Source organism: Protomyctophum bolini (genome assembly GCF_963924005.1).
Source record: "Protomyctophum bolini genome assembly, chromosome: 7".
In the NCBI taxonomy this organism is placed as follows: Eukaryota; Metazoa; Chordata; class Actinopteri; order Myctophiformes; family Myctophidae; genus Protomyctophum; species Protomyctophum bolini.
In genome coordinates, this window is record NC_137868.1 from 5,180,289 (window position 1) to 5,204,288 (window position 24,000).

At 44.8% G+C, this 24,000-nt stretch overlaps 1 protein-coding gene across 1 annotated transcript in view; it reads left to right on the plus strand.

Annotated features, from left to right (window-relative positions):
• Positions 1–345: 345 nt before the first annotated feature.
• kcnn3 (potassium intermediate/small conductance calcium-activated channel, subfamily N, member 3) overlaps positions 346–24,000 on the plus strand; it is a gene marked incomplete at both ends in the record, with an annotated part of 167,423 nt that continues 143,768 nt past the window's right edge. The window contains 3 exon segments of the mRNA XM_080767326.1: positions 346–518; positions 582–824; positions 5,191–6,043. Coding sequence (XP_080623452.1) covers positions 346–518; positions 582–824; positions 5,191–6,043 — 1,269 coding nt within the window.

A 24,000-nucleotide genomic window follows, 5' to 3' on the forward strand; every position in this document is an offset into this window, starting at 1 on the left:
GAGAGAGAGAGAGAGGAGAGGAGAGAGAGAGAGAGAGAGAGAGAGAGAGAAGTAAATATATTTAGGTCTAGTCCAGAGTAAATATATTTAGGTCTAGTCCAGAGTAAATATATTTAAGTCTAGTCCACGCACAACCCCTGTAGGATTTATAGAATGTCACAGCCCTGTATAAACTAACGCTGTGCTGTGTGTGTGTGTGTGTGTGTGCGTGCATGCGTGCGTGCATGTGTGCGTGCATGTGTGTGTGTGCTTTGTGTGTGCGTGCTTTGTGCGTGTGTGCGTGCGTGTGCCTGTGTGTGTGTGCGTGCGTGTGTGCGTGCGCTCCAGCAGACCTCCAGGAGCACCATGGAGCCTCCTCCCTCCTCCTCCTCCTCTCTGAGTCTGGCTCTGCTCCACGTCTCCTCCGCAGACGACGACGACCAGCGCTACCCGGCCCTCCCCCCTCCTCCCCCCCCGCCGCCCGGGGCTCCGCCCCTCGCCCATCCGCCGCCGCCGCCCTCCTCCAACCACACGGGGGCGCCACCACCACCACCATCCTCCTCCTCCTCCACACCCTCCCCCTCCTCCTCCTCCCTCCCCAGGCTGTCCCTCCCGACCACAGCGAGCGCCATGCTGCCGCCCCTGGCCTCGCTGCCCCTCGCCATCCTCCCCAACAACCACCACCACCACCACGGCGGCGGCGGCGGGCTCCACCCGGCTGGCTCCGCCTCCCTGTCGTCGTCCTGCCTGGGCTCCTCGCAGCACAGCCTGAGCGGGGGGGACTACACCGCCCTCTTCTACGCCTCCCACTCGCCGGCCGTGCAGGGAGACCCGCAGCGGGAGCGGTAAGGGTTAACTCCATTCTGACCTGAGATCAGATTCTCGAAATGTCTTCTACATCCTGACAGTTTAATTTCATTATTAACCCATTCTGACCTGAGATCAGATTCTAAAAATGTCTTCTACATCCTGACAGATTTCCATTCTGACCTGAGATCAGATTCTAGAAATGTCTTCTACATCCTGACAGTTTTCCATTCTGACCTGAGATCAGATTCTAGAAATGTCTTCTACATCCTGACAGTTTTCCATTCTGACCTGAGATCAGATTCTAAAAATGTCTTCTACATCCTGACAGTTTTCCATTCTGACCTGAGATCAGATTCTAAAAATGTCTTCTACATCCTGACAGTTTCATTATTAACCCATTCTGACCTGAGATCAGATTCTAAAATTGTCTTCTACATCCTGACAGTTTAATTTCATTATTAACCCATTCTGACCTGAGATCAGATTCTAAAATTGTCTTCTACATCCTGACAGTTTTCCATTCTGAACTGAGATCAGATTCTAAAAATGTCTTATATGTCAGTCGCTCTTCGATTTTTCAAAAATAGCAAATGGAACCAAATTGACCCGTTAGGGTCCATTTGGTTCCATTTGTACACTCTCAGAGTTACAGACCCATAAGGGTCCATTTGGTTCCTAACTATCTCTAATTGCTACTGTAGGTACGCCTAGGGGTCCCCGGACCCCACTTTGAGAACCCGTGCTATAGAGAGCATCGCAGTCCCGCGACTCCCGCCCCCCTTTTCATGACGACGACAGGCCCAGAAGAGAAATCACCATTCATTTCCCCCCATAGACGTTTCAAAAAGTGTTTATTTAAAGACATTTAAGCCTCGGACAAATTAAGCCAACTCTTGTTTGTGACAATAAAGTTAAACACAATGTTTTGGGTTTAACGATCAAATAATTAGAAAGAAAAAAAACAAAAAGTGTTATACCCTTCCTTTTTTTCCCCTTCTTTCTAATTATTTAATTGGCCCAAAAGGTTGTGTTTATTGTCATGATTTGTCACAATGATTTGTTGGCTTTGTCTGAGGGTTAAATGTCTTTTAAAATGCCCCAACCCGACCCGGCACTATTATCACATATCTGATAAAATATCAACATCATATCCAGTTCAGAGCTCTCACACCTGCATGGCAGACAGTAAAACAAACACGTTGATTATTCTGCTGTAGACTTTTGTTCAGTCTGTAAAAATAGCACGCATAAAAAACAGAAAATAAATCAAATTATACTCTCCGTGTCACGGGGGGGGGGGGGGGGGGGGCAACTCATTATATATACAAATACACAAACTGCTTAAGATGCAAGGACGATTGTTTTAAACTTGGGTGTGGAATTTAAATGTTCACTGCTTGTTTGTTAGATGTCTCTCTCCTGCACTGCTGGTGGCATTTCCCTTGATTAGGAAGGGCTCAAGTGCTATGCAGGAGGAGAGGGCTGTTTCTTATGCTTTGAGTCATTATTTATCATTGAGTTTTCATGCTGATCTATACGTGTTTAAGTGTAACGCATTATTGTTGATAATGTTTAGGTTACTTTTATGCAAGGGCTTTATTTATGGGAGTATGTATTATCATTGAAGTATTTGAGAAGAAATGTTCTAATTGAGTCTGTGCCCAGTGGTAGGACCCACTGCTATTTAAAGGAGGCTGCAGGGACAGGCTAGTTAGTTAGTGAGATGTGGCCAATGATGACACAGGTAACATCCCTGAGGGAGAGAGCTATTTGAATTGTCCTTTGCACTGAAAACTGTCTGGAGTTTGGGAAATAAAAACCCCTTTAACTGCATTCCTGACTGGCCTTGGAGCCTTGGCCGTTTGGGCAACTTTACACTACATGTTGAAATAGTATATTTCACCCTAAAAAAATTCTTCTGGTTTCTGTTGCATTCCTGAGCCAATAATTACATTTTTGCTGATGCTGCCGTGGAAGCAGACCAACGTAAATCTATATAAATTAATAACATAAACTCTCAGTGTAATCACTGATGAGCCTATACTGATAATCCAGGTTCAAAGAGAACATTTTAAATATACTCTCCTATTCAATTCTCAGGAATGAGACAAAAACAATCTAATGTATAAATGTAAAACTTAATGCGGTGAGCAATTGAAAATAAGCCATTATTCTTATATTTTTTCAAGCTGTATCACGATTCACAAGATTATCACAAAATTATTTCATTCATTTGTTATGGTTATTTTTCAAGTTCCTTAACATTACGACCACCTAAAAGGTAACAAAAAGAGACTAGAGACCGACCGATATGGAATTTTGTCACCGATAGATGCAAGGACCGATAACCAATATGCAACCGATATAGTGATTTTTTTAAAAACTGGAATAAAAACACGCCTTTTCTGTGAGGATTGTGCAAAGATTTTGCACTGATATGATTATGCAAAAGGTACAAAGTGACAGTAGTACAGACAGCCCTGCTTTCTTAAACCAATGACTTTTCAAGGCTTATATATATTTTTTACTTCTCACTCAAAGAGCAAATAAATACTGTAGCAGCTAAATAAGAGGGGCCTATAGCATATACCACACAGTTTACACACTAGTAGCCTATAGTATGCATTAGGCCACAGACCCCCATTTGATACCATTCTCTGGGAGTACACTACCATCAGTGTTAATTTAACTCTGAAAATCAGGGTCTATTTGGTTCCATTTGTATGCTCTTGGAGTTTAATTATATATAATATATTGCCAAGTGTGATCATTATAATCATTATATGGACTTGTTTATCTGTAAAGTTGCATTAAAATATTGGTAGTCCTTCCACTGCTCTAAAACAACATTGGCCAACAAAGTTTGACAGTCAGCCATATAGTTGCTTATTTTAGACTAATTCTCCTGACTTTTTCTGAATTTCTGACTTTGATCTGGCCTATTAACATTTATATAGACCTGGTTGCTTGTTTCTCACATTCAAGAAATGTGGCAACCCTGATCAACAGTTTGTTTTGGTTAGCATTTTGGATAGTTATCTTAGCACAGCAGCTATAGCAGACAGAGGCTGCAGGTGCTACCGTCATGAATAACAGTATATCTCAGAACTTATCATGGATATGCGTGGCTGCTCCTCTGTCTTTTCTAGTAAGTACAACAAACGAAGTACTTTTAACGTGTTGCGGCTGTTTTCTGTCAGCACGGAGTAAAGCGCAGTGCAGCTCTCTCTACACACACACACACACACACACACACACTGCACACACACACGCGTATGGCAAGACGTTTTAACATTTAATCAAACCACCCTCCTATCTGTAATATATGTTTTAGATATCCAAAACCATGTTTCTCCTAGTCAGAACTGCATTCTTGCCAGTAGAAATTGTAATTCAGGATATCTTGAATTCAGTTCTTGAATCCTAGTCAAAATTAACATTACTCTTATCAACAACTGACATTACTCCTAGGAGAAATGAAGTTCTTCCTAGGAGGAATTACATCACTTTTCCCATTCATGTGTATTGGGCTTTTAGTTTCAGATAGTCATATTGATTGAAAACTTTATTTCAGACACAATGGGTCCATATACAAACAACATGTAAAAAACACAACAGTAAATACAAAACAACAACACGTACAGAGATGGCCTATGCTGCGCAACAGGCTATTTTCCCTCCAGGCAGTCCTTGTCAATTAAAAACATAAACATTGCCTCCAGTGTTTCCAGAAACATGAGGAGAAGACTGTCTCACTCTGTGTGATTAAGGCCATAATTAGTACATTGATTTGATTCCCTCAGTCTACACATGAATCTAAACATAACATTTCTCAGTACAGCATGAAATGTGGGTACATTACTGGTCACAAACATTTCACTAGCACTGGTCCATCTTGGGAGTCTCAGGAATATTCTCATAACTTCATTCTTCCTAGGAGAAATTAAGTTCTTCCTAGGAGTAATTGCATTGTTCCTAGTCATAATACTAATTACAGATATCCAAAACTACATTTGTACTAGTCATAATATGAATTGCAGATATCCATAATTAAATTTGTATTAGTCACAATGTATTTTTGGATATACACAATATAATTATGGTTGTCTGGAATGTTTTGGGAATTTTAGATATCTGTAATGGTAGTTTCTCCTAGTAAGAATTGCATTGTAGATATCTGAAATGGTAGTTTGTCCTAGTAAGAATTTAATTATAGATATCCAGAATGCAGTTACGGAATGGATATCCAAAACTAAAAAAGCCCAATACACATGAATGGAAAAAGTGACGTCATTTCTCCTATAGGAGGAATGACAATATGGATATCTCAAATCTCAAATGGTAATTTTGGATTGGAAAAAATGTCTGATTTGACCCTTTTTTCTGCCCCATTCTCTGCAGAGAGCGGGAGCGCGGCGGCGAGGGGGGGCGGAGCTCCAAGCACCGGCAGGCCAGCCCGCTGGTGCACCGGCGCGACAGCAACCCGTTCACCGAGATCGCCATGAGCTCCTGCAAGTACAGCGGCGGCGTCATGAAGCCGCTGAGCCGCCTCAGCGCGTCCCGCCGCAACCTCATCGAGTCGGACAGCGGCAGCGACACCACGCGGGACTCCGCCCCCGGAGGAGGAGGCGGGGCCTCTTCCGTCTGCAGCAACGGCGCCGGACTCAACGGGCACCACGGGACCTCGCTGGCCTCGGCGTCCTCCTCGCTGCACGGACCCCTCCCCCTCCACCAGAACCCGCCGCCGCCCGAGATCATCATCTCCTCCAGGGACGACTCGCCGTACCTGCCCCGCCACGCCCCCGCCCCCGCCGCCCCCCCCGCCTACGACCTCAGCGAGCCCGCCGTCTCCTCCCACCCCGGCCCCCTGGGGGGCTCGGAGATGTCCATCTACCACCAGAACCACGCGCTGCCGCCGCTCGGGGCGGGCTCGTCGTGCGGCGGGCTCTCCACGGCGGGGTTACGGTCCGTAGCGGGAGGAGGAGGAGGAGGCCGGAGCGCCCGGAGCGCCGCGGCCGCCGCGGGAGGAGGAGGGGTGGGGTTGGCGGCGGGGGGCGGCGGGGGGACGAGGGGGAGCATGTCCAAGGACGCCAATAACAAGCGCAAGAACCAGAACATCGGCTACAAGCTGGGCCACCGGAGGGCGCTGTTCGAGAAGCGCAAGAGGCTGAGCGACTACGCGCTCATCTTCGGCATGTTCGGCATCGTCGTCATGGTGATCGAGACGGAGCTGTCCTGGGGCGTCTACAACAAGGTGAGGAGGAGGGGCTTAATGGTGGCGTTGGAGGAGGGGCTTAATGGTGGCGTTGGTGTTGTGTGTCCAGTTGAAAACTCAAAATGATCGGCTTTGACGTTTTGAGTGTCGTATTGATGAGATTTGTGAGCGGTGCGTGCCACTCCAGCTGCTGTGCGTGTGTGTGTGTGTGTGTGTGTGTGTGTGTGTGTGTGTGCGCGCGCTGCAGCTGAATTGGGGTCGCATTCGGGTCAACACACACACACACACACACACACACCAAGGCAGCGCTCACTTCACACATGGGTGTGACCTTTGACCTCTGCCCAGCTTTGAGGTTTTTGTGTGAACACAAACATTGGCGATGATTTGATTGGCTGAGCAATGTATACATATTGAGGATAAAAGTGAGGACGCCAAAACTGATTGGCCAGAATGGGAGGGTGGATGGCATTTGTGATGATTTGATTGGCTGAGAACGGAATGTGATGTATGATGATGTACAGTATGATGATAAATAAGAGCACCTCTCATTTCGCACAAGTTCTTTTATGTAGACAAACTACAAATTTGAGCTACATTTACTTTACTGGTATATTTCCATTTTCATAGTGACTCGAGACGTAGTGGAAGTATAGTTTGAAAGATTGTTAGATTCTTATTCATATTATTATTACACAACATACATTAACCACTTCATTTCGGCCTTTTGAAAATAGCCAGTACAGTAGGCTACACCACAGTGAGTCAAGTAGATCTGCTATTTTCAAAAGATTTGTATACATTTGAAAATGGGACCTTCTGTATGCATACTTTTGTACAAGTACATGTTGAATTGCGGACTTCTACTTGTAAACAAAGCATTTTTATATTGCAGTATTGACACTTTCGTCTTTTACTTAAGTGAAAATTGTATGTACTTTTTTGAGTGGTGCAACCACTCCTACAACCAGCAATGTCCGCGTACCTGTGTACCTGTGTACCTGTGTAAATGAGCACGAGTATGTGACTTATTTGTACCACCAGTAAGACGCGCAAACGCGGGAAGCGAACGCAGCTCGTACATATTTGGGTTTTGGACGTATAGCTGCTTTGGGGACTCCTTATATGGTTATGGCTGAGTCATGGTGACGTATTGATGCAACACACTCCATATTTGGACGTAGCTCCATATATGGGCACAAAGGGGACACACACACACAGACAGACAGACAGACACACACAGACAGACATGATCTGCTAGGTCTCATAGTAAGTGCTCACTGCGTTCGCAACCAGTAGGGGGCGCCAGAAACAGAGAGAGGGGTAGTGCTGTGTCTCTAATGAGAGAGAGAGAGAGAGAGAGGGAGGGGGGGGGGGGGGGGGGGGGGGGGGATTGCACCACTCAGTTCACACGTGTGTGATTTTCTTTCCCCACCACTGCTATTTGCCCTGTTGTTAGCTGACTGGAGGTCATGATTACTCTGTTCACTCCCATCTCGTCTCTCTGGATGAGAACGACATCTAAATGTCAAAACTGTTAAAACGTAATTGAATCATGTTTCACAGGGATTCACATTCAATTTAGCCCCATTTTGGGGCGTGAACCCCTGTTGGTGTTTTAACCATTATGTTATGCTTTAGCTATTGAAAAATAGCAGATCTACAAGCTCATAGCGCGGCACCGAGTGCCGCGCTACGAGCTTGTAGGTCTGCTATTTTTTGAAAAATCGTGAAAATGGGGCGCAAACCTTTATATATTCTTTCAGAGCGAACATTTCTAACTCTAAAAAATGACTTGTGAATTTTGCAAGTCATCAGTAAAAGTTGAGGTCGAGTCCTCGTTTGAAGACGTCATGACATTGACGACGACGAGGAGGGGGGGACGGGGGGTTGTTTGGGGATAATGTTTGCTGTTCTGTTCTGACCTCTCTGACAGTGCAGTTATAACGAATGCTCTGTCTGTGATTTATGGCTGCCATACACTGCAATTCCAATGGGAGTCACATGGTTTCACATTTGTGTTTGATTGCTGATCGCTGCCTCATCAAACACAAATGTTTGGTCAAACCATGTGACTCCCATAAGGTGACCAGATCCAAACTGTTCATTTGAGGGACAGAAATATCGCTTGTGTGGGACAAGTGGGATGGGGGGACCCACTTGTCCCACACAAGCGATACTGGAGTAGCCTACTGGGTTAGCAACTTACTGCTTGAGTTGCTATTAAATGCCTTGATGTCATATTCGACCATAGGCCTATATTGGCTATCATTTATAAACTTAATCTGGTGTCTCAAATTATGTTTTAAAATCACGCTTTATTTTTACGCTATTTTAACAGGCGTAAACACATCTTGCAGGAAGAGACAATGAGAGCTTTACCATTTGAACACTGATGCCTGCCAGTCACAATGTGGGACAGGGTCTCAATTTGTGGGACACCTGAAAAGCCCTGGAAATGAAGGTCCCACGCAAAGAGGGACATCTGGTCACCCTAGACTCCCATTGGAATTGCATTGTGGCAGCCATTAAAACAAGGTAGTGTTGGTCGTTGGAGCCAGCCTGAACACGCCTAGTGATGCGCGGGCCGGCCCGTTGCCTGCAGGTCCCACGGGGCGGCCGGGCGGCCGGGTCAAGGTTTTCAGTGCAATTATTACGGGGCGGGCGCGGTGGGTCAACCCCCCCCCCCTCCCCAACTAAAAAAGGAGAGATTATTTTTTCCAGTACCTTATTCTCTCCCCCTCCTATTCTGTCTCCCTCTCTCCTGCTGTACCGTCTATTCTACACCTCCTGAAATCATCCAGCTTGTTCCATGTGTTGCTTATTATTTGATCAAGCGCAGCTGTCAATGGTATCCTCATTATCCTGATATCCCGACTCCGTGCTGCACGTCAACTTAATGTGAATGTCCCGTGTAATGTTGTAAAGGGCAGGACACTCACTGTAGTCATCGTTCAATCTTCTCTCATGTATTGTAGCCTACACACAATTATAAAAGGACAGGGGAAATATGAATCGTTGTCTATCCTCCTAAAACCGGCCCGTGCATCACTAACGCCCGTATGTAGCTGGTTCTACAGTTTAGGAGCGAGTTTAGGACTGAGGAGGCTCACTGCCATCTTTTCTTACAACCTTGCCTTATAGAGCGTCCCAGGAAATGATTCTCCATTCATTTTCTCCATAGGCTTTTCAAAAAGTATTTATTTAAAGACTGTTACACCGCGGACAAAGCCAACTCGGACCGTGACAAATCATGACAATGAACACAATGTGTTGTGCCGATCAAATCATTTGAAAGAAGAAAATAAAGGCAGGAGACAACACTATTTGTTTTGTTTTTCTTCTTACTAATTATTTGATCGGCCCAAAACATTGTAATTATTGTCATGATTTGTCACGATCCGAGTTGGCTTTGTCCGCGGCGTAACCGTCTTTATATAAATACTTTTTCAAAAGCCTATGGGAAAAATGAATGGAGAATAATTTCCTGGGCCACTCGTCGTTCTGAAAGGGGCCGGCACTGCGACGCTCTATAGAGCGTCGCAGTCCCGCCCCCTTTCATGACGACGCCAGGCCCAGGAAATAATTCCCAATGCATTTTTCCTCATAGACATTTCAAAAAGTATTTATTTAAAGACCTTATAAGCGTCGTACAAAGCCAACTCGAGTCGTGACAAATCATGACAACAAACACAATATTTTGGACCAAACAAATAATTACATAGAAGAAAAACAACAAAAAAAGTGTTTTTTTTCCTACTTTCTAATTCTTTGTTTGGCCCAAAACATTGTGGGCGGGACTGCAACGCTCTATAGGGACGACAAGGAACATTATTTTGGTCATAGTAGTCTGTAGAATGATATGATAATTATATCGTTCAGCCCAGGTGCGCTAGCTCTCCTGTGATTGAAAACAACTACAAAACTACATTACGGTGTATAATTTCTGATGTTTATTAGTCCCGGGGCGGCGGTCGGTGGCTATAATTCAGCCTCTGTGTTGTACCAGGACTGAATGGGCTCTGTCACGCATGCACAGCAGCCATATTGGGGATATCATATCTTCCTGGTTTCCTTCACAGACCTTATACCAATTATACTAACGAAGGCTCTATTCCTTTTTCCGGTCGAATAGAGTCAAGCCTGCTGATATTTCTGCATGTTGGCTCACTGGCAACACTATCACTGTATCTAACACTGTCTATTAGTCCAATTCTCATTTTCATGACTCAACATGTCCATTAACCCATTGTGGGCGGGATCCCCTTTTGGTGTTTTAAGCATTTGTTATACTTTATCCATTGAAAAATAGCTACAAGTTCATACTTTCTTGTATGTCTGCTATTTTTTTTTTAATCGTGAAAATGTGGCGCGAATATTTGAATATATATTATTTCAGAGCGAACGTTTTTAACTCAAATCTTTGCTTCTGGGGGGGGGGGGGGGGTCCCTGGAACAACATATTTTCAGATGGGGTGGTCGCGGTCAAATACAGATAATTCTGGGGGTCCTTGACATGAAAATATTTGAGAACCACTGACATAGAAACATAATAGGTTTTTCTAAAAACTGTCATGATTAGTAGAATCTATTCTAAGTTAGGTATAAATGGGTTAAAACGCATCCTCAAAACAACATCTTCATGGCTCACTACGTGTACATGTTCACTATTATTGTTTGTTGCATCAATAACACTGTGCTATAATAACCACACAGAAAGTCTGGACGCTTTTTATTTACACTTTCTCCTAGTTACTATAATTGGTAAGACCTGTGGATGAAGTAAGGATGAGCCACACATGTATTCCAACATGGCTGTTCATTGTGCACGGAGCCTGTTGTTGGTCTGCGGGGGGAAACCTTTTGATGGGCATTAATTAATTAATTATTCTTCCCATTAATTAAGGGGCCGAACGAGGAACAGAAAATGTTTTGGAGGGCCCGGGGGCCAAAAAGCTGAACTCAATTCTGCTTAATGTTAATTTTATTTCTATATAGAAAAAGCAGTAAATGCTAATATTAGTCCATATTTTTGTTGAACCCTCTGCATTCGGCGTCCACCTTTCTGTTTTTTCTGTTTGCGGAGTGACAAGGAAAACGTAACAGGTTGTCAAAATGAAAGCAACGCAGTGTGTTTTTATTTTCTCACTTCCAACTATAACCTTTCAATGCCCAGCCATGGGGCTGTTGTTGTGCACAGAGTGTGTTGGTCTGTGGGGGAATCCCTTTGTATCGACCACCACAGTAACATGAAGATTATTGATCCATCCTCCGGCCTATCGCCTCCAACAGTGATCTAACACTGTTCAACATCTAGTGGGTCGCAGTGTTGTTTTCCTCGACTAAAACTAAAGACGAAAAATGTCCGACTACACCTTTGACGAAAACTAAATGAGAAAACTGTGAGAAAAACAGTACGGCTAAATCGACTGTAGATTTAGTCGAAAATCTTATGATATTTACTGGACTAAAACTACACTGGGTGGGGTCGTCGAGCTTGTAGGTCTGCTATTTTTGAAAAATCGAAGAACGACTGACATAGAAACATAGCTTTTTCTTCACATACTAGAGCAGAGTCTGAAATAAATATCAGAGCTGAAATCGACATATATAAAATAGAGACCACAGAACCTTTCAAGCCTGTTTTCTCAACTCGCTGTTTCTCTGCAAGACATTACTCTATAATGAATAAGACCTGGTACTTAAGACACGCAAAATACAGCCCTATATCTCCAACACTGGCGGGTCAAACTGAACAACCAATATGTCAATTTGAAGCTATGATTCCCTGCTTTCATATGACGTGAGAAAACGAAAATTCAAAAAGAAAATCCAAGCTTTGGTCCCACTCGGGATAGTTTTGAAAGGTGCAGTTCGAGCAGTGCAGGGTGAAGGTGCGTGTGTGTGTGTGTGTGTGCTACCCGTGCGTGCGACCCGTGCGTGCGTGTGTGCGGCCGTGTGGCCGTGCGTGTATGCGTGCCTGCCTGCGTGTGTGCGTGCGTGCATGGGGGTTCCTATCAGTGTGTTCATGTATCTGATTGTTCGGGGATACGAAAAAGGTTGAAAACCTCTGGTTTATGCAGCTATTTGTGGTGTTGTTGTTCTCTTCACTGTCATCTCACACTGGTATGAGTGACACTGTGACGCTAAACACCTCCATTAGACGCTGTGAGAGCAGAGAGTGGTGTGTACACTATACATACACGCCCCGGCGGGAAAGTGCTTCTGAGACCGAGACCTCAACCAAACGATGCAACAACTCACTGAGAAGGGTCTCTCTCGGTGTGTGTGTCTGTGTCTGTGTGTGTGTGTGTGTGTGTGTGTGTGTGTGTGTGTTTGTGTGTGTGAGATCTTTGTGTAATGGGGAGTGTAATAATCAGGAGCCGCCCCCGAATACTAATGTCCATTTAGTTCCAGCGACTGTGTGTGTGTGTGTGTGTGTGTGTGTGCACATGTTTGTGGGATCCAGGGCTGAGCCTCGGAGGATGTCCCCCCCCCTCCTCTGCCTCCCCCTCCATCCAGCCTGTCTGTATAATTACACACTGTTTTAGAGAGAAAGAGAGAGAGAGAGAGAGATATTTTGTATTTATTTTATTTTGTTTGGTTCTTTTGTTGAACTTCATGCTTTGGCAATACTGTAGCTACTACATTCATGCCAATAAAGCGTAATTGGGAGACAGAGACACAGAGAGAGAGAGACACAGAAAGCTTATTTCACACAAATAACCCGCACAATAACCCCCCACGGCTTCCATCAGCCTGTCCATTCATATTCACTGTTTATATAGATTATAATATAATCTATATAAACAGTGAATATAATGTATCAGCAGGGAAGATTGTGAATGAATATTATTCATTCACAATCTTCCCTGCTGATACATTATATTCATTCATTATATTCACTCCTGATAGACTGTTATATTCATTCATTATGTTGTCACGGTTGGGTTTTGTGAAACAAAACGCCTGCGGTCTCCGAGGCTACTGTCCAGTAGAAATGTCCAAAACTGTTACTTTCCAAAAATAATAACCTGTTCTAAATGTAGTCGTTATTTATTCACAAAGCTCTTGTTGATACTGTAGTAGGATGAAGTAGGGCATTACTTTATGACATTTTAAAAAGTTTAAAAGATACAGGATGTTAATTTGCCCGGTAGTAGTGATAAACATACATCGATGATAGATGTGTAGCTACGTTGTAGTATTGGTGATTGATATTTAGCTATAGATACACATTAATCAATTTCAGTCAGACACCTTACGAATACATTTAACCAATATTTATTATTGAATGAGAATACGAGTGTGCATATAATATTTTATCTTGGCGTTCAACTCTGCTGTACATTTTAGGAGATAGAATAACAACCCCCGCATGGGGAACATAAATAACAGGTGGTGCTGGGGTGGTGGTGGAGCAAACAGAACTAATAACAGAGCGGTGGTGCTGGGGTGGTGGTCACCTCCAAAAGCCGGCCGGCAATGTTAGTCAAATGGAAGCTGCTGTGTACTTAGAAGTGTCCTCGGTGTATATATGTATAGGGCAGAGTTTGGTCCTGTCTCCTAGCAACATGAGAGCATCGCTATAATATATTAAGTATGCAACTTGCCCCATTTTTACATGACAAAAGGCGTGTACTGTATAATATTATGCATAATTTCCCTCTCTAGCAGCAGTTATCAGCCACTGGGGTATAGTGTGGTGCTGTTGACCTGCAGAAAATGGTAAATGGTGCATTTATCTAGCGCCTTCATCCAAGGCGCTTTACATAGGTTGTGCATTACATTCATTCACACATTCACACATTCATACACCGATGGCAGCGGAAACCATGCAAGGCACCAACCAGCACATCACGAGCAATTAGTGGTTCAGTGTCTTGCTCAAGGACACTTCGACACTGGCTCTGGATGAGCCCACAGGGATCGAACTGGATGGCAACCTTGCGGTTGCCATCCAGCCACTCTACTGCTGAGCCACCGCCGCCCCAGAAACAACACACTGCACTCTGTCTAGGTTGGTGTTTGCACCGTTTGTTTTTGACAGTGGTGTGCAGTTACCAAGTATACTGTGCTTCACACATTCAGACCGTAGGACTCTACGACCGTAGACTAGAGACTTTATCGTAATCATCGCGAGGTAAGCAAGCAACATTATGCCTCCCGGTTTGTGTACGGACCGGACGGGGGGGGGGGGGGGGTTGTGCTTTCAGAGTAAAAGTGGCACCCCGAGCTCCTATTTTGAAAGAAATCCCAAGCGCTCATTGTGTTAAAGGGCCACTTCACCCCTTTTGCAACCTATATCTCTATTTCTCTCCCCTGTTGAAGACCCATGCGATACGCCATAAGTGATGTAATGCATGTGAAGAGTGATGCGGTGTCACACACGGCGAGCACTTCAACGCAGCGTGCAACACGATGCCATGACAACCAAGGGTTAACACCAGGCAACATGTTGAAGAGATGCTGAAGTGTTTTTGTTGTTGTTTTGTTTTGCGTATCAACGCTACGACGTTCCCAGGAGGGGCGGGAGGAGGAGGTCACATCATGACATGTGACCTGTGACCTCACAGTCAGTGGTGATCATTGATATAGTCACACGTCACACTACGACTGTAGGGAGGCAATTAATTATGTTTCTGCAGCTGTTACTGTTACTGTTGTTGTTCTGGTGGTTTTCAACCCTTTTCATATCAAGGCCCATGATTTATTCTGCATCTGAGTGAAGAAGAAGAAGCAGAACTCCTGCTTCTCAACTGTGCCGCAGTGAGAAGCTCTGTTGCCTCGACCTCAGGGCGTAATGGAACGGCGTAAAGGAACGGCGTAAAGGAACAGGCGTAATGGAACGGCGTAAAGGAACGGCATCACATGTACAGTAGCTCGAGGCGAGTTGGGAATCCACAGAAACTATAGAAACATACGAGTGTGCGGGTTCCCTTCTCTTTTCATGAGTTGGGAATCCAAGCATTTGAAGCTCGTCGATGAATTTAAATTTGAGTGCTGACAAGTAACGCTTAGAGATAGTGTGTGTGTGTGTGTGTGTGTGTGTGTGTGTGTGTGTGTGTGTGTGTGTGTGTGTGTGTGTGTGTGTGTGTGTGTGTGTGTGTGTGTGTGTGTGTGTGGTGTTCTCCGCCCTGCGGCTCTGAGTGTTTAGCAGCTGTCTGCTGGAACTGAAGATTCTGAATAGAGAGAGAGAGAGAGATACAGACACAGAGACAGAGACAGACACAGAATGAAACAGACACAGACTGACAGCACTTTTGTTATTCATATGTTTGCACGTCTGTTCAGTGCCACAGAAACACAATTAAATTGTTAATTGCAATATTACTTGTGGGACAATGAATGGTTTGGCTTCCATTGGGTGAGCCTGACAGCGCTGCTCTGCTGTGGTTCGGCCCCTCCTTCCATTGGGTGAGCCTGACAGCGCTGCTCTGCTGTGGTTCGGCCCCTCCTTCCATTGGGTGAGCCTGACAGCGCTGCTCTGCTGTGGGCCGGCTCCTCCTTCCATTGGGTGAGCCTGACAGCTCTGCTCTGCTGTGGGTCGGCCTCCTCCTTCCATTGGGTGAGCCTGACAGCGCTGCTCTGCTGTGGTTCGGCCCCTCCTTCCATTGGGTGAGCCTGACAGCTCTGCTCTGCTGTGGGTCGGCCCCTTCTTTCATGCTGCCTCGTTCAGAACAGATCAGGGACTTATTGGCCTGACATACACACACAATACAAAGTTTTGTGACTGAGGTCGATTAACACTAGGACGTCGGAGCAGCCGTTCTGACCGATTTTGAGATTTTAAAGTGGATTTTCTTAGCCCGTGAAGTCCAGAGAAAGTTCCGCCTTGCATGACTTTGTCTAAATATTCGATTGAAATCAACTCTGTTTAGTTTTTTCTCCATCTAAAACGTTTTGTAAATATGATCTTGTGACACCTCAGTGTCTCCACTGAGGCCATGCCGGGCAGCGCTGAAAAACGGGCACACCTTTCCTTCCGTGGATAGGAGGTCGTGGTGCTTTATAGGCTGGCCTTGTCTATACCAGCTCAGTGGTGGCCTTTGTGGTTAGAGTGTCCGCCCTGGTGAACTGGGAGGTCGGGAGTTCGATCCCCGGCCGGGTCATTTACCAAAGACTGTAAAAATGGGACCCAGTGCCTCCCTGCTTTGACACTGGGGTCAAATCTACTAATCAAATTGATTCCCGAGCGTGGCACGGCTGCAGCTCACCGCTCGTGGTCAGTGGTTCTCAAACTACAGTATGTATGGGTTCCAAAAATAATTTGTATTCGGCCGCCAACCCCCCCGCCCCCAGAAGCAAAAATATGAGTTAAAAATGTTTGCTGTGAAAGAATATATATATATATCAAAACATTTGCACGCGTTTTCACGACTTTTCAGAAATATCAAATCTACAAGCTCGTAGCGCGGCACAGCGAACCCAGCGAATTCAAATAAGCAACTATACACTTTGAAAAACCAAGCCCAGAAAACGGCAACACACAACTACCAATATTTCCAAGCAACTTAAAAAAATAATATATATATATATATATATAACAATCCCAACGTTACTTATAATAAGTAGACCTGGCAACACTGACAGTAACGAGGGGTGGAGCCAAACTATAAATGCACTCTGTCAATTTATAATGTAGGCATTTATCAGACGCTCTTAACCCATTCTGACCTGAGATCAGATTCTAAAAATGTCTATTACCTCCTGACAGTTTAATTATTAACCCATTCTGACCTGAGATCAGATTCTAAAAATGTATATTACCTCCTGACAGTTTAATTATTAAAAAAATATCTTTCCCGTCAAGGATTCCCAGAATTCAGAATAACAATAATACAAATGTACAAAGAAACTAGTAACTATGTATAGTTTTCCAATAATTGTAGTGGATTAGAATGTACAATATTTGCCTCTGAGATGTAGTGTGTATTTAGTCCTTATATTCTATCCCTTTGTTTGCTGTGATTGATGCTTGATGTTATATTCTATGCTGCTGCATTGTCTGATAGGAAGCCAAACAAAACAATACGTTCTACTCGTATGTACACGAGATGTATAACAATAAAGTTAAAAGTACAACCGTGTACCTTAAAAGTACAGAAAATTGGAAATACTCCACTAAAGAAAAAAAAGGAAACTCCGAACTTGTACTTAAGTTCAGTACTGGGAGTAAATGTTCTTCTAGCTACTTTACCCCCAGTGCATTCTGCTATAGCTAGTGGATGAAGGCCTGAGCTCTTCCCTTCAAACGTTCTGACAGTTAATTTGCTGTTATCGCCATCCCGCTGAGCTAATTCACATGGAGATGATAACTAACTGGAGACCGCCGGAGCTAATGTCACATGTGTCACACGCCTGTCACAATTAACATTATTATTATATTTATTATTTATTTATTCATTTTCAAAACCGGACCATGCACGGAGGAGTGCCAAGGATGGCGTTGCTAATAATTGTCGACCACAGCATGACAGAGACCTCCGTTGCGTTTATAAAGCAGTGATTTGTCAACCCTTTTTCATATCAAGGTCCATTATTTATACGGACTAATGTATACATGTATATTTATGCATATTTACATTGTCGATTTCAGCTCTGACACTTGACATGCTCTAGTATAATGTGAAGAGTCTGCCTGTGCTATTAACTCAAGACCCCCAAAAAAGGCTCTCAGTCAAATCTGGTCACATTTGATTTGTACAGAAATCATTGCAAGAGCAGGCAGGCGTGTCACTGTCAGCTACACTCCGTTACTTAACGAGATAGCTGTCTATAAGCACCAACATTAACATTATAGTAAAACATATACCAGTTGTCATTACTCCTGTGCCCTCTACAGTCCTCTATTTTCTTTTCTGGACAAAATGTGTATTTATAGATGGAGGACTCCGGATGTTCTGAAAAGGAAGGGTTGTCCGCACACTGTGTCTCTGCTCCCAGGACTGTGTCTCTGTGTCTCTGCACTGTGTCTCTGCTCCCAGGACTGTGTCTCTGTGTCTCTGCACTGTGTCTCTGCTCCCAGGACTGTGTCTCTGTGTCTCTGCACTGTGTCTCTGCTCCCAGGACTGTGTCTCTGCACTGTGTCTCTGCTCCCAGGGTAAAAAAAATAGTACAACGTTTGGACCCTTACTGGTCGAAATGTGCACCGTGCTCAAATCCAGCACGGTGCACCCTCCGCCTTCCTCCTCCCGGTGGGGGCTCCTCACTGGCAGGTGGGCCAGTCAGTGGGGGGAGGGACACAACAGCTTGTCCTCCCGGTGGGGGCTCCTCACTGGCAGGTGGGCCAGTCAGTGGGGGGGGGACACACAACAGCACGTCCTCCTGGTGGGGGCTCCTCACTGGCAGGTGGGCCAGTCAGTGTCAGTGGGAGGTCAGTCACTACAGCAGCAGCAACACTCACAGTGTGTGGGTCGGGGAGTGATTAATTGGCACAACGAGTAAACCAGGGAGACAAAAGGGATCAAAGAAACAAAGACATTAGCATGGTTATTTACAGATGAGGTTACAGTTGCAAATCCAATAAACCTCCATTTAGAATAGATGAACCTGTACTATACCCACACAATTCAATGACACGCACGCACGCACACACGCACACGCACGCACACGCACATCCACATCCACACACACACGCGTGTGTCCGTTTTATTCCAGCGTGTGGAAAGCCGTGGGGCTTTGGGAATGGTCTGTCCTGATGCTGGCTCTGCTCACTGATTTCAAGTCTTCAGGGCAACGCTGCGTTGTCCCACATACTGTACACCGTGAGACCGCAAGGACATTTTTTTACATGCAGACTTAGCCGTCTGTCTGTGTTTGTGTGCGAGCGTGCATGCAGTGTGCGTTCATGTGTGCGTGCGTGTATGTGTGTAGTATCGCCACTTTTTTCTTTTTCCTTTTGTGTGTTTGCAGATACTGTTGGAAATAATACACTTTTTTATTTTATATTGGAAGTATAGTCAACGGGGCTCCGTTATAGCCGATCTACAAGCTCACAATGTGAGCCTCTAGATCGGCTATTTTCAAAATATTTGACATACATTTGAAAATTTTCACTTTTAGTTTAGTTTAGTACTCTAAGTTTTTTTTGATGCCGATACCTTTGTACTTTTATCTGAGTAAATTGTTTATATGGAACTTTTACTTGTAATAACGGAGTACATATACTGTACAGTACATTGCAGTATTGATACTTTTACTTAAGTACAACATTTGAGTACTTTTCCCACCACTGTTGAATCTAGCAGCAGCAGGCAGAGCCAGATCTCCGATTGCCTCGCTAAGCGAGACTCGCGTTTAAGTGGTTAAAGATAGATTTCAGCACGCCGTCGGAGTCAATAACGTGCCAGCTTTCAAAGCAATTTGTTGTCTAAACCATTTAGACCTGAAACCGGATTCTATTCAAAAATGTCTCCTAAAACAGTTTTCTGAAAATCCTATGTTTCCATGTCAGTTGTGCTCAAACTTTTTCATGTCAAGGACCCCCAGAATTATCTGTATTTGGCCGCGGACCCCCATCCGGAAATATGTTGTTCCAGGGACACCTCCAGAAGCAAATATTTGAGTTAAATACCTATGAAAGAATATGTACAGTATTCAAAGATTTGCACACGTTTGCACAATATTAAAATAATCTACACGCTCGTAGCGCGGCACTCCGTGCCAAACTAAAATAATGGTTAAAGTGGTTAAAAGCTATACGGTTCCTCAGGTCTTTATGAGCTAATTCCTTTCCAAGTGGAGAATAAGCCAGGGAAGCTCTTGAGTCTTTCTCGTTCTTTCTAAACGGAGTTTTAAACGCTGCCAACAGCCTGTTTTTCCCGACCGTTGCATCACATCAAACGTGTCAGGATAGCGTCTCTGTGGGACGTGGTTGGACCCGGCCGCCTGGCCATTCCCAACCGTCGGCATGCAAGTCATTGGCAAGGCACTAAAGATGTCATTGATAATAGGACAATAAGGACATTCATATTTTATATAAGAAAAAAAGAGTCATTGTGTCCTTTTTGCAGATCTGGAGAAAGCATTATCATTATGATAGGGTGCCGAGAGAGGAACTGTTTTTGGCAGCAAATTTCTATTTTAGTTTTAGTCATAGTCTCTTGAATAGTTTTCACTTAGTTTGAGTCACATTTTAGTCACCTGGGATGTATTAGTGTCTAGTTTTAGTCGAGTAAATATCATAAGATTTTGGTCGACTAAATCTACTGTTGATTTAGTCGACTAAAATATGTACCGGCGGGCCTTGTTGCTGTCGTAATTTTACATATATCAGCCATATATATATATATATATCAGCCGATCTATAAGCTCACAGCTGCGACGCGTTGTGAGCTTGTAGATCGGCTATTTTCAGCATGCAACCAAGTGTAAAATGACTTATACTGGATCTCTTGTCCACTAGGCCCTTCCTAACATTTATTTTATTTTTTATTTGTTGACAAAATCTACAGTATATTTAGTCATAGTTTTAGTCAACTTTTTGATGTAGTTTTTGTCAGTGAAAATTTTATGACGGATTTTTTTTTCCGTCATAGTATTAGTCGACGAAAACAACACTGTAAGGCAGCAGTGAGGTGTGCTCTGGGTGAGACAGAGGAGTTACAGGACATGTATAGAGTAGACGACAGGACGTTGTAAGGCAGCAGTGAGGTGTTCTCTGGGTGGGACAGAGAGGAGTTACAGGACATGTATAGAGTAGACGACAGGACGTTGTAAGGCAGCAGTGAGGTGTTCTCTGGGTGGGACAGAGAGGAGTTACAGGACATGTATAGAGTAGACGACAGGACGTTGTAAGGCAGCAGTGAGGTGTTCTCTGGGTGGGACAGAGAGGAGTTACAGGACATGTATAGAGTAGACAGGGCGTTGTAAGGCAGCAGTGAGGTGTTCTCTGGGTGGGACAGAGAGGAGTTACAGGACATGTATAGAGTAGACGACAGGACGTTGTAAGGCAGCAGTGAGGTGTTCTCTGGGTGGGACAGAGAGGAGTTACAGGACATGTATAGAGTAGACGACAGGACGTTGTAAGGCAGCAGTGAGGTGTTCTCTGGGTGTGACAGAGGAGTTACAGGACATGTATAGAGTAGACGACAGGACGTTGTAAGGCAGCAGTGAGGTGTTCTCTGGGTGGGACAGAGAGGAGTTACAGGACATGTATAGAGTAGACTGGATGTTGTAAGACAGCAGTGAGGTGTTCTCTGGGTGGGACAGAGAGGAGTTACAGGACATGTATAGAGTAGACAGGGCGTTGTAAGACAGCAGTGAGGTGTTCTCTGGGTGGGACAGAGAGGAGTTACAGGACATGTATAGAGTAGACAGGACGTTGTAAGACAGCAGTGAGGTGTTCTCTGGGTGGGACAGAGAGGAGTTACAGGACATGTATAGAGTAGACAGGACGTTGTAAGGCAGCAGTGAGGTGTTCTCTGGGTGGGACAGAGAGGAGTTACAGGACATGTATAGAGTAGACAGGACGTTGTAAGGCAGGAGTGAGGTGTTCTCTGGGTGGGACAGAGAGGAGTTACAGGACATGTATAGAGTAGACAGGACGTTGTAAGACAGGAGTGAGGTGTTCTCTGGGTGGGACAGAGAGGAGTTACAGGACATGTATAGAGTAGACGACAGGACGTTGTAAGACAGCAGTGAGGTGTTCTCTGGGTGGGACAGAGAGGAGTTACAGGACATGTATAGAGTAGACGACAGGACGTTGTAAGACAGCAGTGAGGTGTTCTCTGGGTGGGACAGAGAGGAGTTACAGGACATGTATAGAGTAGACGACAGGGCGTTGTAAGACAGCAGTGAGGTGTTCTCTGGGTGGGACAGAGAGGAGTTACAGGACATGTATAGAGTAGACAGGGCGTTGTAAGGCAGCAGTGAGGTGTTCTCTGGGTGGGACAGAGAGGAGTTACAGGACATGTATAGAGTAGACAGGGCGTTGTAAGGCAGCAGTGAGGTGTTCTCTGGGTGGGACAGAGAGGAGTTACAGGACATGTATAGAGTAGACAGGGCGTTGTAAGGCAGCAGTGAGGTGTTCTCTGGGTGGGACAGAGAGGAGTTAAAGGACATGTATAGAGTAGACAGGGCGTTGTAAGGCAGCAGTGAGGTGTGCTCTGGGTGGGACAGAGAGGAGGTCAAGGTGGAAGTGGGTCTGCAGTACTGTCTGAGCCCCTTCTTGTTTGCCATGGTGTTGACGGACAGGCTGACAGAGGAGGTCAGACAGGAATCCCCATGGACCCCCTGATGCACGCAGATGACATTGTGATCTTGTCACGGTTCGATTCAAGACAGTGTAGGAGGACCCAAGTGCAAGATGAGAGGCAGAGGCAGCTCAGTTCAAATGAAGATATTTATTATATCAAGCCCGATGAGTAGGCAGTCAAAACACAGAACAAGTAGTACAAAGGGAAACACTAAACTGGGAAAACTAGGGGATCTGAAATACAGGGCAAACGAGGAGTCAAGGAACAAGGTACTATCACGAATACTCACAGTGACAAATAATAACGAACCAACGGAGAACTGAAAACACAAGGGCATATAAATAGACATGGACTGACTAGACACAGGTGAATTACAACAGACAAATCAACTCAGGGATTGGCTGGGAGAGTAACAGGACACAGGTGGGGAACACTACACTAATCACAGGGTTAGACAAGGCAGGTAAACATGGGCAACACAGGAAACCAAGAGACACTAGAGACTACAAAATAAAAGGTAAAAGTACACAAAAGTAAAACCCAAAACATAGGGAAACACATCAGGATGACAGAACAGGTCACGGATCATGACAGATCTGTGGTGAGAGAGAGAGAGAGCAGTGAGCAGAAACACAGTCCGGCCCTCGACCAATTTTATTTCATTTTGCTCCACATCCCTAGATGGCCTGTGATAGAAATCCTCCTCATACCTCGTGTTGAAGAGAGGAGGCTGTTCAATCCTCCTCATACCTCGTGTTGAAGAGAGGAGGCTGTTCACGGTGTAGGCAGGACGAGTGGGTCCGTGGGCTTATTATGAAACATGGTCGGTACTGTGAGAGTGTTGCTGTCTTTGATAATATTATGAAACATGGTCGGTACTGTGAGAGTGTTGCTGTCTTTGATAATATTATGAAACATGGTCGGTACTGTGAGAGTGTTGCTGTCTTTGATAATAGGGCACGCAGTCATGATCATGGCATTTTATAGTTGCCATCTATTGTCATGCAAATAACTGCAGATTTAACCCATTTTGACCTGAGATCAGATTCTAAAAATGTCTTCTACATCCTGACAGTTTTCTGAGAAAGCTATGTTTCTATATGTCAGTCGTTCTTAGATTTAAAGAAAATAGCAGACCTACAAGCTCGTAGCGCGCCACTCGGTGGCGCTCTATTAGCTTGTAGATCTGCTATTTTTCAACAGCTAAAGCATATCATAATGCTAACACCAAAAGGGGTTCCCCCCCAAAATGGGTTAAATGTGTTTTTTATGGGCGAACCGGAATATCACGCATCTAAATGGTAAATGGTGCATTTATACAGCGCCTTTATCCAAGGGGCTTTGCATAGATTGTGACATTACATTCACCCATTCACACACACACACACACACACACACACACACACACACACACACACACACACACACACACACACACACACACACATGCACACACACATTCACACACCGATGGCGGAGGAAACCATGCAAGGTACCAGCCAGCACATCGGGAGCAATTAGGGGTTCTGAGACTTTGACACTAACTCTGGGGGGAACCCGGGTTTTAACTGGAAACCTTGTCGTTTCCATCTCTGCCACTAGTGGCCACTGTCCGCCCCCTCACTATCTACAGCTCACAATGCGAGACATCGCCGTGCGCTGTGAGAGAGTGAAGGTCGTTTATCTTCCCGTTGTTTGAAAAATGTATTAACACTTTGACTGCGTATTTAATGAATCTTAATCCGCCCCCCACCCCTGACTGCGGGTGTTTTTCCACTAACATTTGATTTGGATTGA